This window comes from Varroa destructor, unplaced genomic scaffold (genome assembly GCF_002443255.2).
Source record: "Varroa destructor unplaced genomic scaffold, Vdes_3.0 BEIS01000004.1, whole genome shotgun sequence".
NCBI lineage: Eukaryota > Metazoa > Arthropoda > Arachnida > Mesostigmata > Varroidae > Varroa > Varroa destructor.
In genome coordinates, this window is record NW_019211457.1 from 5,590,618 (window position 1) to 5,603,588 (window position 12,971).

The window sequence follows — 12,971 nt, forward strand, 5'->3', positions numbered from 1 at the left end:
AGTACGGGCCTAATACAACACACTTTATATGAATCGCTTACTGATTATTTATGTGTTGGGTTATTTAGAGAATGCTGGTTTTTACGTTCTTATTAAGTAAAGATGAATTATGCGCAACATGTCAACAATAGTGCTCAACACAGAGCACAATACGAACACCAAATTGGCCTTTGTGTGCTGCCAAACAGGAAATTGCAAGACCATTTAAACCGGTCACAGACATATGTCTCGGTATGGAACAGACAGATATACTAGGACATTTCGTGCTTTTTGATAATTGGACGAGTTATAATAATTGAGTCGATCTTGACAAACACAAACCTTGCATTTTCTTATACTTCTAAAGTAATGGAAGTATCTTTGTCTCTTCAATAGAACGTAAAGTGGGCTTTTTTCTGCTAATCCTCAGCTAATATTATAATTATTTTCATTTAAAATAGCGGTGTTTCTTTAAAGAGGCCCAGCAGAAGGCTGACGAAAGGTAAGAAAAAAAGCGAATTATTATGTATTCGGGGAACATAAAACCATATCGATGCAAAGAGAAGCAAAGCACGCAGCAAACGCGTACAATCAGTGGTCGATTTTTTCATAGAAAAATTATCTGCTATATCATAGTAGAAGGTTGAAAAGATAGGAAGTTGTACTGCATCGAATTGAGTCATTCGTTTGACTCTCCTTACACTACGTACCTGGGCAATTTCCTTGAAACTGGTAACCACCGTATACATGTATAATACAATACTGCGCTAACTTTTGGAAATGTATTCAAATTAAATACAATACATGTTTTTTTTCTTTCGCACATGGAGACACTGGTTAGTGATATCAGTGATTTCGCAGTCTTTTATCAGGCAGAGTCTTCCACGTCAGCTTCGTGAGTATGCTATTTGCTCCTAAACTACCCTCTTCAAAAAGTTTCCATCACGGGATTCTAATTTTTTGAATCAATTTGATTTCAAAATAGTGCGCATTCGCACAGTCGATTGTGAAGATATTTAGCTTGTTTATATTGAATTTAACCTATTACGTTCTCTCGAAATGTATCGACTGTAGTTTGAATGACGCTCCCAGGAGATTCTACCGGCCGTCCTTTTACCATAACGAGACAGTTAAAGAGCTACATATCCCTAATATCATTTTTAATTTGCAGCCATCGTCGTTTTTTGTTAATTGTCAAGTCGGATCAAACTGTAACTTGTTAAGAAGTTACACCCATGCATCTCTAGCTCTAATTCATTCATCGCATAACTATTTAAAGTTAACGTATAATGGTCGGTCACGTGTACAGGAGGACATAGAAGAAAAAAAGGTAGCAGAGATAAATTTGCAACTTCTATTGCAGCGTTTTTATTTTGCAGAACTTTTCTTTTGTGTCATTTCTCATGACCTTATTTTTCATGAGTTTTGCATATGATGCTGGAATAATGCTTTTTATAATGTGTTATCTTCTTTTGTGTTTCATTGTCCATATATTAGGCTGAAGGCTAGGTGACGGGTAGGTTATGCAAATACAATACGTAGCCGTTTTGTGAAGATTGATTTTTTAATAGGATTCATGTACCCACGTAGCTACTTTTTTCTTTTTAATGTTTGTTATTTGAACTCAATAATAATGAAACAACTGAATGTAAAAAACTTCCGCGATGCTTCAAACCTCGACGCCGTTACCCGTCGAGCCAGAACATGTGAGCAAATTGTTTGTTGGTTACTGCTTTCTTTTCTCACATATTACGTAATAATTGAGCATCAATTAATTGATTCATGGGTTTCCTCCTTCCCAGAAATCCTCATTTAAGTCAATCAGAAGCACGGTTTCCGACGCCTTGCGTGTTCAGATTTTCACTTAGCGTATATTCCTGTCTGGCTTCATTGATCATCTCGAAATGTACAAATTGGTAATAAAAACTATATATACATATATATGTGCTGTTATGGAAATGAAACTGTTCTCTGGTAGAGGACAACCAGGATTGGTTATCAACTAACCAAACTCGAAAAGGATTTTATTTGAAACATAATTAAAGCAGCATTGTAAGCGTCTTAGATTAAAAAAAATATATATATCATGGCTTTAATCACACCGACGTTTACTTGAAAAAACCTAATTTTTAAGCAAGCACCTTTGCTAGGCACCAACACACGAGCGGAACACCTTATACAATAGGTCATAGATATTTGAACCAAGTGCTTAAACGTCATAATAAGGTTTTTCTTCTAGATGTAAATCAAACGCTTATATTTTATTACTAATCGTAAAGGATACATCGACACTCGAAGAGGTAAGACCATTCGACTTTTAGGGCAATGGCCGTCATTCAGTGTGGTGTCTGGTTTACATTCTAATTAAAATTTATTCAGATATATAACGTCATTTTTATCTGATTTGGTGTTAGTAGGTTGTGACTAATTCACTTCCAAGTTAGAGTTATATATTGTTTTTGAGTTGTAATCCGGCGCGTCTTAAGCTCTGACAGTTATTGGTGAATTGAATTAAAACATCCTGCTGTAACAATACGAGCTACGGGATCAGTTACAGGTGCAACTTCATTAATTGTGATTTGCCCCATTATTATAACGTTCCTTATGATTCACTTGAAGCTGTATAATTAGAAGCGACATAATGCATCTGAATTTTGGTTGACATCACGGGAAACAACGTCGCCGAGCGGTCATTGCAAAAGTAAAATTATTCATTTTTTTACAGATGACCACTAACATGTTTGCTGGATTTCCTTTCATTTTGTGACTTTCCGTCTACGCAGAATGACATACCTATCGCCTCTGAAGCATGGCCTTTTCTAATTGACCTACGGTCAACGATAGAAGTGGCGCTAGTCGGGAAGCTCAACGTTTTTGGTACACCTGTTTGGCAAATAGTGCGTAGTTGGACATTCAATAAAAATTATACTTATTTATTATTCCGTTTACATTTAAAAATATCGCAATAGGCAATTGTATAATGTGTATGGTATTACTTTCGGAGAAAATCGTATTTGGAAAATAATTATTACTAATAACGGTGTGTTGCTTCATGTCGAAGGATGTATTGAGGTAAATATGGGATAGACACTGATAATCGAATCTAAGAAGAAAAATAGGAATACATTCGTACGAATTTGGAAGCCTTTGAGGCAACTGCGAATTGGACCAAAGGTGTAGACGGGAACTTTTATAATCGGTTTAGCGTTACACTGAATGCATAATCTAATCATAGGCGATATACAGTCCTATGTGGCCGACAATTTATGCTGCACCTTTATATGTTTCTAAGCAGGTGGATGTTCCGTCTGATGGAACGCCTAATGGCGGTTCTATGCCCGAAGTTCAAAATAATTAGATAGGGGAATGTTGATAAATTACGCTGAAAATAGATTTATACTTGTACATATTCGTACTGGATACGTGCCCAGGCGTTGCATTCAAATGGAACTTTATCAATGATGCCAGAAACGTCAATTGAAAAAACTTACAATGTTTTTTAGTCTTAAATATAGATCTATCAAACGGTATCATAAGCAAATGATTTGATCGCATAGTTTTATTTCATTTTCACTTTATTTTACCTCAATTATAAAGAAATATGCCATATTAGAAAATGTGTCAAGTCCATTTTTGAGATGATTGATATTTGATCGCTTCATAAGTAAACAATACTCAATTATTATAAGGAATCTGTAAATCCTATAAAATTTGACAAAACTCCGTTGGCTTCAATCTTCCACTGGCTTGTTTTAGCTAGTCTAATTAACTAATCTATATAGAAATTTCAATGAACTTGCTTATGTTTATGTTATAATTAAATGTTATGCCTCCCTAAGTTTTTTTGAATTTGCATTATTTGCTTAGATGATATTCTTCTGTGAATGCGTTTTTCGTTTTTGCGGCTCTATTTGGACTCATGAAAATTTCGCTGGCGAATCGATCTCTAATCCAAGCTCTTCCGTTAGCTCTTTCATGGTTTCAGGGTAACCGCTGTCGAGTACGCGGTTTATAATATTTTCGGCAATTTTACGCCGTCTTTGTAGTTCCATTACACCTCGTCTTCTTGATTCTTCGAGCTGCAGTCGGTGTTGTTGGTTATTATTCTCTGCACCTAATTAAAATGCATGTAAAAAGGTTTGGACACAGATACTTTTTTATCGGATGTTAGCACACAAAGCATGTTAAGAAATGGCACCAAATTTCGATATCTCTTATAAAATAATGTATATTATTAAGCCCATCTGTGTAAGGCGACCATGCTATAACTAATAAAACAATTATATTTTACACTTAATTTAGCCGGTTGCTGTCTGGGTTTACCATCTCGCGCACTCGGTAATAAAAGCCCGAAACTGTATTATAACTTATTAAGTCTGGAAACTGACAAATACAAACTGAAAGCTCCACAATTTGTGTCCTACATAAAGTTATTAGCTATTACAATTTTTTTAACAACCCATTCACTTGTTAGGTTAATTATGCGCAGTAACTCGAATGACTACGTTACTAGTAGTCAATTTAAGGTCACGTGTTTCAAGCGATGTGAGGCGCGCCGTCACTTTAACACCAGTAGATCATAACATAAATCCGAAAAAAAACCATATCAAAAATCATCTTGCACTATATATCAAATGATATTTAGTATTGCATTTGGCCATCGACGCCAACAAACGAAAATAATTAAACCCTTTCTTATAACACACCGGGAAAATTGCCTAGTTTGTTGGAAGCCTACCGTTAATTTGCAGTTTCTGAATCTTGCGCTGAAGTTGTTCGTTTTCGCGAAGAAGCGCCTCGGTGCGGTCTAAGCATTCTTTTGTTGAGAACTGTTTTTGCAGTACTTTTATCCGAGCCTGAAGTTCAAGTGTTTCTTGCTGCTTTTCCTGTAAAAATGCCTCAAAATCGATTGATATGTGAAGCTCTCTATTTACTTGAATGTTCCGATATGTTTGTGGTCTTTATTCGGCAACTACCAATTAGATATTGGGTCGGACATACGATTATTTCGATGGTAAACTAGATCAGAAGTAGCAACTGTTCAGTTGATCATTTATCTTAGGTTTACAAAATTTCAAGCCATCGCTACATCATGTTATTTTTGTGCCATATGTTTCTACTAATCGTAACCTTAATGTAACAACTCAAGTATTTGTAGGTGTGTTGTTATGATAGTAATTACTAATTCCTAATTAACAAATGGCGAAAACGGAAAATCAATTTTGATCCTGCTTACTTTATAAAGGCTCTCCTGATTGATACATTGGATTTCCATTTCAGCTAGCTGCTCCGGTGTTGCATCTGCAAGCTTCTCTTGGTTGGCATAATAAATCTTCTGTTTTCCATAGGTCTTTTCTATAATAAGGTCACTTTCAACTAACGCGTTTAGGTCACGAAGTAAGGCTGCTTTCCCAACCGCTGAAATATCGGAGGAACTTTCTTCTAATTATAACACGCTAGTATATAAGAGCATTTAAGCGCGGATCATTTCTGTGCTGAAATTAGCTGCTTGGATTGTTCGTGTGTGATTGTACAATGATAACATGTTTGCCTACCAAATTACATGGATTTGGCTTTGTTGTCAGGCGATCTTCACGGGTCTCTCTGGCTCCGGCTAGTAAACCTGACGACCGTTAGCTAGTCTTTGAAACCGGACGCCGACGCACTCCGCTTTATGCTGGTCCGAGCCAGCCGTTTCAAGCAACGCTTAGCAGTAATGCCAAGCATTGGTTTCAAGAGATTTATTTTATCCGCTTATCGGTTAGAGGTTGGTTAACCTGATGTAGCTGTATCTGAGTGTTTGGCTATCTATGTACATAAAAATAGGCTGAAATTACTGGTGCCCTGCCTTTGCGTGCAGCAGAAATGAGAAGCAAAACACCGATGAAATACCGGCAGCAAGGTAGGTGAATCGGCATTTACCGGGTTGCCGGTTTATTGACAGCAGCTCTACATGAAATGGAGTCGTAGCTGTAAACTCTCTTTGGACGTACCCGTTCTCACTTGCTTTTACTAACCTTTAATCGTGCATGACTTGTTGAGAGGCTAAGTAAAGCAGGTAATTCTGTCCTGAGAAAACAGAAGATAATATCTAAGCTATTATAGATTGTGATCTTCATCAATGTCCGTTAGTTTCGAAGAATGTTTTATATCTCTATTGATTTTAAAGTGTAGCCACCGCGTAGAACACTTAGAGTACAAAATGCAAGGTATGAGAAAAAACAAAAAACACATACCCTGACGTAGGTTCTGTAAAATATCATTCATGCTATAGGGCCGATTTTGATCCAGCAAATACGTTAGTACTATATCTTCAGTAGACGCCATTTAACTACTAAACAAAACGACTGATGAACAGATGAAACGATCCCACTTTTCCGATGACGAATGGCTTGGCATTAGGAGAAACTACAAGCTAAGTGGGACACTCGCTCAGTTAGATCGCTTACGTTTGTCACTGATAAAGCATTATCTCAGTGATTCTGCAGAGGCAATAGCAACTCATGTATGCGGGCTGCTCTTACTGAAAGCCTTCTCCAATCTAGCAGTCGTGCTAACTGCTACTTTGATTAAATGCTACATATATATATATATATATAAACATAAAAAAGCTACTCAGAATCTTTGAAATTCTTAACGTCACATGCATTGAATGCGAAATCTAAATCAGTGAGACGGTTGCACACATGAAGAGATATCGTATATTTCGTAGCATATATTACTTGCTGACACATTCAATAAAAATCCATCTTAGTTTTGATACGAATGCATATATTGTGAGGGGTGTCCAAAATAAAGTTAGATCCGCGCTTTACGTATTTAATTCTTGCAGGATGTATTGTCACTGGTTTGATAATACGTTTCCGCTATATCCATATACCGGTATTAAAATTTGCTTCTATAAGCTATTTTACTCACTAGGTATACCGTGTACTTGCTAACCCAACATATTAATCGTTATCACCGGAATACTAAGCGAAAAGTATCCTTGCGTCATGCCTGTTCTTGATATGCCCCTCTTACCTTCTTCTAGTTTATCTTAATTTCTGAACCATGTACTCAAACGGATTCTATAATCAAACGACAAAAATAAGTTAGACTAGAAGTACACAGACTTATGTCGACACCTTGTTTCCCTCCGAGTACATGTTTCGCTTTTAACCATCACAAACAAAACTTACGAACGAACAGCCTTACCTGTTTCGAACTTCAAAAAGCATGCTTTTCAACAGTAGCTGAAATACTTTAAAACCTTTAAGTGCAGAAATTTGTCAGACGTTTCTTTCACAGAAGGTACACTTAGAGGAGTATTGTTTTAGTAATAAAAAGCTCTGCATAATTTACTCAAGATGTGGCTACAGGAACAGATTTTAGTATTTCTTACGGGACCTACCAGCACGAGGTATGGTTTGTACGAGGGACTCAAATTTTGTTTTCCGGCACATGTTGTTTTTTCTCTTCTATCAATAACAAAAATACTTTCATAAACCAGAATTTATATTTATTAGGGAAAGAGTTATGATATCCTGGCACACTTTTCCAGTCACTACCATAGCTCAACTTCGTGCCGCATTAAAAAATCTGTTGAGGAAAATAAATCATCATTTCTGAACTGTGATTAATTATAATGCTTATTGCTTGTCAGACTAACGCCTATTATACGTTCCTTGTTATAGTTTTTCCTGATGAACCAATATGGAACATTTAAAGATATGACCTAATTCTAGCCATTCTAACTGTGTCTACACCATATTGTTTACCAATTCCTCTGTAGAGCACAGGTGTTTGTCAAATGTTCCAATTGTATGTGGAAGTACCAAATTCGTTTTTAATAAAAGAAAGTAATTTGTCGATACCTACTCTTCGACGCTAAAAACAAACCTCTAAATCTACGAAGATATATTATGATGAAAAAAGACTACACATAGATTATTAACGTACATTGAAATAATAATATATTTATATACATTTTTTCAACACTATTCATATACGCTTCACCCTTATTCTGACCAGAATGCTGAGCTCGCAAGCTTTATCGTTTTCGCCGTCTCGAAGTGTTTCTGTTTATCCCAATCGAATTACATTTAGTGCGAGTATTTCTAAAATCGTTCGTACAATTCTTTGCTTACCATTACGACATTTTTACGAATTAAAGAACTGTGCAGATCACAAAGTGCCTATAAAATTCTGGCTTCAGCAACTCTCTACCTAACAGTGCCGGAGAAACTCTATACTTAAAGTTAGTTGCATGACTATACTTTAGAAGATTATATATAGGATTGACTCGAGTATCGCACTTCGTTATGAGCACGAGAATGTGATTCTGGAAGGGAGATCAAATTGTAAAGTATTGAGCCATGTCGACTTCTTCGCCCTTTATTGCATATGCATCCATTTCCGGAGTTCTAAATGTTAACGAACGATTGAGGAACAGCGACTAGATAAAAATAATTAGCTTACGTCAGCATTATCTTCCTTCCAAATTATTTGCAAAAGTCGCGTTTTACTCGTTAGCCATCTTAAAAATAGGGAATATGCGTCATTTGAGTTTGCTGCAAGTGAAGAACGCATCTCGCTTGTAACACTAATTATTAAGCAAAATGTTTTGACCAATCTCTCTTTTATCGCCTTACACATATGTTATAGAAATAATCATTTATTTTCATCTTACGTTTCTTAACTATTTTATACATATAAATAATTAATAATTCATTGCAAAGCTCAATTGTGATCAATTTAGCAGAGCACAAAGCTCATATAACTACATTAAGTGGTACAAATGGTGCGCAATGATACCGAGATTTCTTTTAGCAGAGCGCAGCTTAATCCCATAACTTGATGGCTCCATCCCATCCAGCCGTAATTACTTTCGAAGTGTCCATTGGATGCCATAAAGTAGATATACATACTGAATCGTGTGCTTTGATCTGTAGAAGTAATAAAGAAGAAACAAAAAGGGAGTTATAATAAGACATGGTTTTGAACATTGAAGTCAACGCAATGGAAAGCAAGTTAATATATATATACTATATAGTTACTACTATATATATATATATAATTTAGTGTAATACAACAATGAATTTGTTCAACGACTGGTGATGTTTTTACCTTTTGAAGCATGCGCGTACTCTTCCAGTCGAACAACGCCATATTTCCATCCGCGTCCCCGCTCACAAGATATGCGTGGTCGGGTGAGAAATTTAAACCGCACGCATACCCGGCTACCATATGACCCTTAAACTCCTTCTTTCTATTCATCTTCAGTCGATTTAACGCTGAGAAGATCATAATCTTATTGTCCATCGACTGGCACGCGAGCCATTTACGGTTCGGCGATAACGCCACAGCAGGCATCGAATGCATAGCTGGATCGGCAATATATTTAATGTCAACCGGAATATCCCACTCCCAGACGCGAACACTCTTGTCGTCCGATGTTGTCACAAACTTTTGCCCATCCTCGATGAACGTGATCGTGTTAACGGCTCCCAAATGACGGTCGTACTCCTGTACGATTGAGTTACTGCGCACATCCCAGCAGATAATTTTTTTGTCCGAGGTGCCTGCCAAAAAAAGATCTTGGCTATCTGGCTTAAACTTGACGCAATATGCTACTTTTCGGCAAGTGAACCGTTCTCGAACCTGACCAGTCTCCGTGTCCCATAGCTTCACGTAACGGTCGTATGCTGTGCTGAGGAACGAAGTGCCGTCGAACGAGAAATCGATGTCGCGTACCGCCTGTTTGTGACCTGCATACGATCGAACCAACGCCCGATCGTCATAATAACGCCACAACTTGACCTTTGAATCCATACCGGCAGACAGCAGTAGGTGGCCAGAATCGGGAAACAACTTGATGCATGCAACACCTTTCGAGTGGCCGGCCCATTGATGGACTAGCTTCTTCGGCAAGAAGCATTTTTCAGGCGGGCGAAGTTTCACGCCGTCAACATGAGTCGGCGCCACGAGGAAGCTTCGTCCTTGATAGTCAAGCGGATTTTCGATGTGCAGCGTGGTTTTTTCATCAGCGGCGGCTTCATCTTTTTGCTTATTAATGTGTTTTTGTCGTTTGGCTAAAATTGCATTAAGTTCCTCCTGTTCTTCAGGACTGGGTTTGACATTACGTTTCTCGCCCACAAGTCCGCCCCAGGGACCTAGGAAACCCTCAATATCGCCAGCCTCATCGTTACGTATTCGTTTCTGTTTCTTACTAATAGCGCTGCTTCCCGAAGCCTTGTGCTGGCTTATATTGCGGGTCTCAATTCCATCTTTTTCGTGACGCATTTGAGCCGCTGCTCCATCTCCAATGAGCCGATTTGGATTTGCATCTTCCGTTGGATCATGGGCGTATCCAAGCGTGTGGAAGGCTCGGCGTTCTGCTTCAAAATGGTAGTCGCTGATGTGGGCTGGTTCAGCAAAGCCTGCCAATGTGTTTTTTTTAATAAGCGAACCACTAGTGCGAAAAGGATTCACTGGTCCAATTTCGGTGGCGTACAGGTCTTCATAGCGAGGATTATACATTAGCTGTTTCGACGTGGGATCGACAGGCACAATATAGTTGGCCAAACCTTTTGAATGGACAGCCGGTGATGCATTGATTTGCGATGTTAACACCGCCATAGCTTTGGCGTTTAATGGAGACTGTAATTCGTCCGTATCCGATTCTGAACTAACATCATATGCAACAAGTGAGCTAGACATACTGTAAAGTGTCACTCATTTACGAACATTGAAGGCTGACCTGCGTGTCTTTAAAACTTCTGGAACCAGACATAGTACTGCAATGAAAAACTACGCTGAGCTCATTTAGTAAGTTCAAGCTAATTAATGAAGAAATGTTCGATGTACGAGGAGAATATCACCAGGACGCTTACATTCAAAAACAATTTATTTTTGAAATTACTGAACTCCTATTTTTCACACTGGACCGAAGTACTTACATTGCCCATCTAAGCATCTTATAAAAATAAATGAAATAACTGAATCTCGCACAAATGATTTCATTCACCCCTATATGCGTTTATGGAAACGCCTTCTAATAATAACTTCCGGCTATGGTTGAAATCAAGTACCTTAAATGTTTGTCTAAGTCTACAGCTTATACTCAAACTACATAAACCTCGTATGCTTTACTCATAATTACTGAACTGTACTACATTGCTGTTACTATGAGCGAAGGACGTATGCAGTTGCACCAGGGCTACTTATAGACGACTACAGTGGAAATGCTGAGTGCACTCCATCAACAAAACACGCGAAACATTTGAAATAGCCCTTATACCATGCGAAGCACTACCGACAGGTGATACTGCTGCCCAAATGCTTGTATGCGCTTCGACTGAAATACCACCGACGGCCTAGCGAATATTCTTATGAACTCGTTCCAATCGCTTGTACCGGAACGCAAATAACAATACAAATACCCAATATATAAATTATATTCCCTCCACACGCAATAACAATGTTGACACCAGCTCGAATAGCACGCTTACTTTATACGTCTACGACAATCGCTGGGTGACACTGTTTTCGTTCGCCCGTGTAAAAATCCGCTCAAAAACGTTTATTTTGCACTTTGTTCGAGCTGTTACATATTAATGCTGTCTGTCACCGACATCAACATCAAAGAAAGTTTGAATTAAACGCCAACTTCACTCACACGTTATTATCGCTTTATACTGACTTACTACAAGTGACGATCTTCGCAAACAATGAACAGTTGTGGTCTGCAATTATGCACACATAAAACGTCTCATTGGAGACTTCCAGGCCTGAAACTACAACACTGGCCGTGAGATCCGTCGTAGCTCTTGAAAAAATCGTTTTAACGTTCTGAACGTAAGTGTTTAATCAATGAAATTAAAACTACCACTAAATCAGACAGCAGTTCGAAAGAGCCAACGATATTAGCAACGCCGTTAAGAACAATGGCGACTCGTATTCACTTTCATGCACTGTTCACAGACATAATTCGACCAGCAACAAAAACATAACCAACTTCTGGTGTCTAGCGTTATTATTTACACCGTGCCGTTCACGTACCGGTGGCGACTGGGCAACGCAATGTAAAACAAATTCGCGCCAAAACTGCGTAGAACGATCAAGCTAGCGGTAACTATATTAACGCGGAATTCACAACTACAGAACTTACCGTATCAAGATGAGAGACGAAGATACGGCGCCGTTTAGTCTATCGGCTGTGATACTACAATACGCTATGTAGCTGGCTTCAAGTCGCGCGTCGTGACGCCTTCGTTTTGTTTTAGTTCATACGTTTGCCTTATTGTTCCAAAGCTTTGCCCTCGTCCGTACTGTTTAATCGCCTAAAATAACAGTTGCAGCTGCAGCGATAGCAGCCGCATCTTTTAATAGAAGAACCACTGACAACAACGAACAATAACATTGATGATCTTGTTTGCATCATCGTTCTACTAACGGCCGTTTGGAGGGAGGCTGTTCAAACGAACACGGGAAGGAGTAGGAACGAACAAGCGAGCGCCTGAGTCTCGATTGAACACAAGGGTGCCTGCGCCCACCTGTTTTTGCAGTATGTGTGGTCCAATCTGTAGCTGTGTCTTTTTGGTCGGTTTGAATAGAGGCGGTCTACCGCTAGCGCTACTGTCGCTGCAGAACTCAGCCGCGGCGCAATAAACAACAAACTAGATGCTTTCTTGACGCCACTGCCAGCCAGCGCTGAGTGGGCCGGCATCTAATGCGAGCTTTGCGTGCGCGTACCGACTTACGGCTTGCTGGTCCTCTATTACTGACAGTGTCTCCGGCCCTTAACAACCGAACTACTCGACGATTGTACCGCACGCCAGCTCGACGTTCCTCTCTTCGCTACTTATAACATGGACTCTAACGATTGAGCTGTCGACGTCGTCTTCTTTATGGGGCGATAACAATGCAATGTATTGTTAACAGTTGCGTTCTGAAAATATCTCTATCGCTGTCAATCAAATTGGGCCGGGTCCGTCGCGACGTTGCCGGTG

The 12,971-nt window shown here is 38.8% G+C and overlaps 2 protein-coding genes across 8 annotated transcripts; both read right to left on the reverse strand.

Annotated features, from left to right (window-relative positions):
* Positions 1–3,536: 3,536 nt before the first annotated feature.
* LOC111250415 (homologous-pairing protein 2 homolog) lies at positions 3,537–7,761 on the reverse strand. 2 transcript variants are annotated; one of them, XM_022805641.2, is made up of 4 exons: positions 6,216–7,761; positions 5,216–5,397; positions 4,718–4,865; positions 3,537–4,093 (listed from the first exon to the last, which is right to left on the reverse strand). In XM_022805641.2, the coding sequence occupies exons 1-4, from the start codon at positions 6,304–6,306 to the stop codon at positions 3,897–3,899; spliced, it is 618 nt and encodes a 205-aa protein (XP_022661376.1). In that variant the 5' UTR covers positions 6,307–7,761; the 3' UTR covers positions 3,537–3,896. The 2 variants fall into 2 exon arrangements, with proteins under 2 accessions (XP_022661376.1, XP_022661375.1); XM_022805640.2 differs by having other exon boundaries at positions 4,718–4,877.
* A 147-nt stretch (positions 7,762–7,908) lies between these two features.
* On the reverse strand, positions 7,909–12,897 carry LOC111250411 (pre-mRNA-processing factor 17). Of its 6 annotated transcripts, XM_086987141.1 has the most exons (4): positions 12,516–12,897; positions 12,131–12,320; positions 9,088–10,739; positions 7,909–8,906 (listed from the first exon to the last, which is right to left on the reverse strand). In XM_086987141.1, the coding sequence occupies exons 3-4, from the start codon at positions 10,678–10,680 to the stop codon at positions 8,802–8,804; spliced, it is 1,698 nt and encodes a 565-aa protein (XP_086843267.1). In that variant the 5' UTR covers positions 10,681–10,739; positions 12,131–12,320; positions 12,516–12,897; the 3' UTR covers positions 7,909–8,801. The 6 variants fall into 6 exon arrangements, with proteins under 6 accessions (XP_086843267.1, XP_022661365.1, XP_086843270.1 ...); XM_022805630.2 differs by having other exon boundaries at positions 9,088–10,643; positions 12,131–12,897; XM_086987144.1 differs by having other exon boundaries at positions 9,088–10,648; positions 12,131–12,897.
* Between the last annotated feature and the right edge of the window lie 74 nt (positions 12,898–12,971).

Bases quoted from the DNA above. Each gene is read 5' to 3' on its own strand.
- LOC111250415 (XM_022805640.2), bottom strand. From the start codon at position 6,306: ATGGCGTCTACTGAAGATATAGTACTAACGTATTTGCTGGATCAAAAT. The intron at 4,878-5,215 runs GTAAGCAGGATC...ATCGATTTTGAG, and splicing joins ATCAGGAGAGCCTTTATAAA to GCATTTTTACAGGAAAAGCA. The intron at 4,094-4,717 runs GTAGGCTTCCAA...CATTTTAATTAG, and splicing joins TCAGAAACTGCAAATTAACG to GTGCAGAGAATAATAACCAA.
- LOC111250411 (XM_086987141.1), bottom strand. From the start codon at position 10,680: ATGTCTAGCTCACTTGTTGCATATGATGTTAGTTCAGAATCGGATACG. The intron at 8,907-9,087 runs GTAAAAACATCA...TTACTTCTACAG, and splicing joins GTACGCGCATGCTTCAAAAG to ATCAAAGCACACGATTCAGT.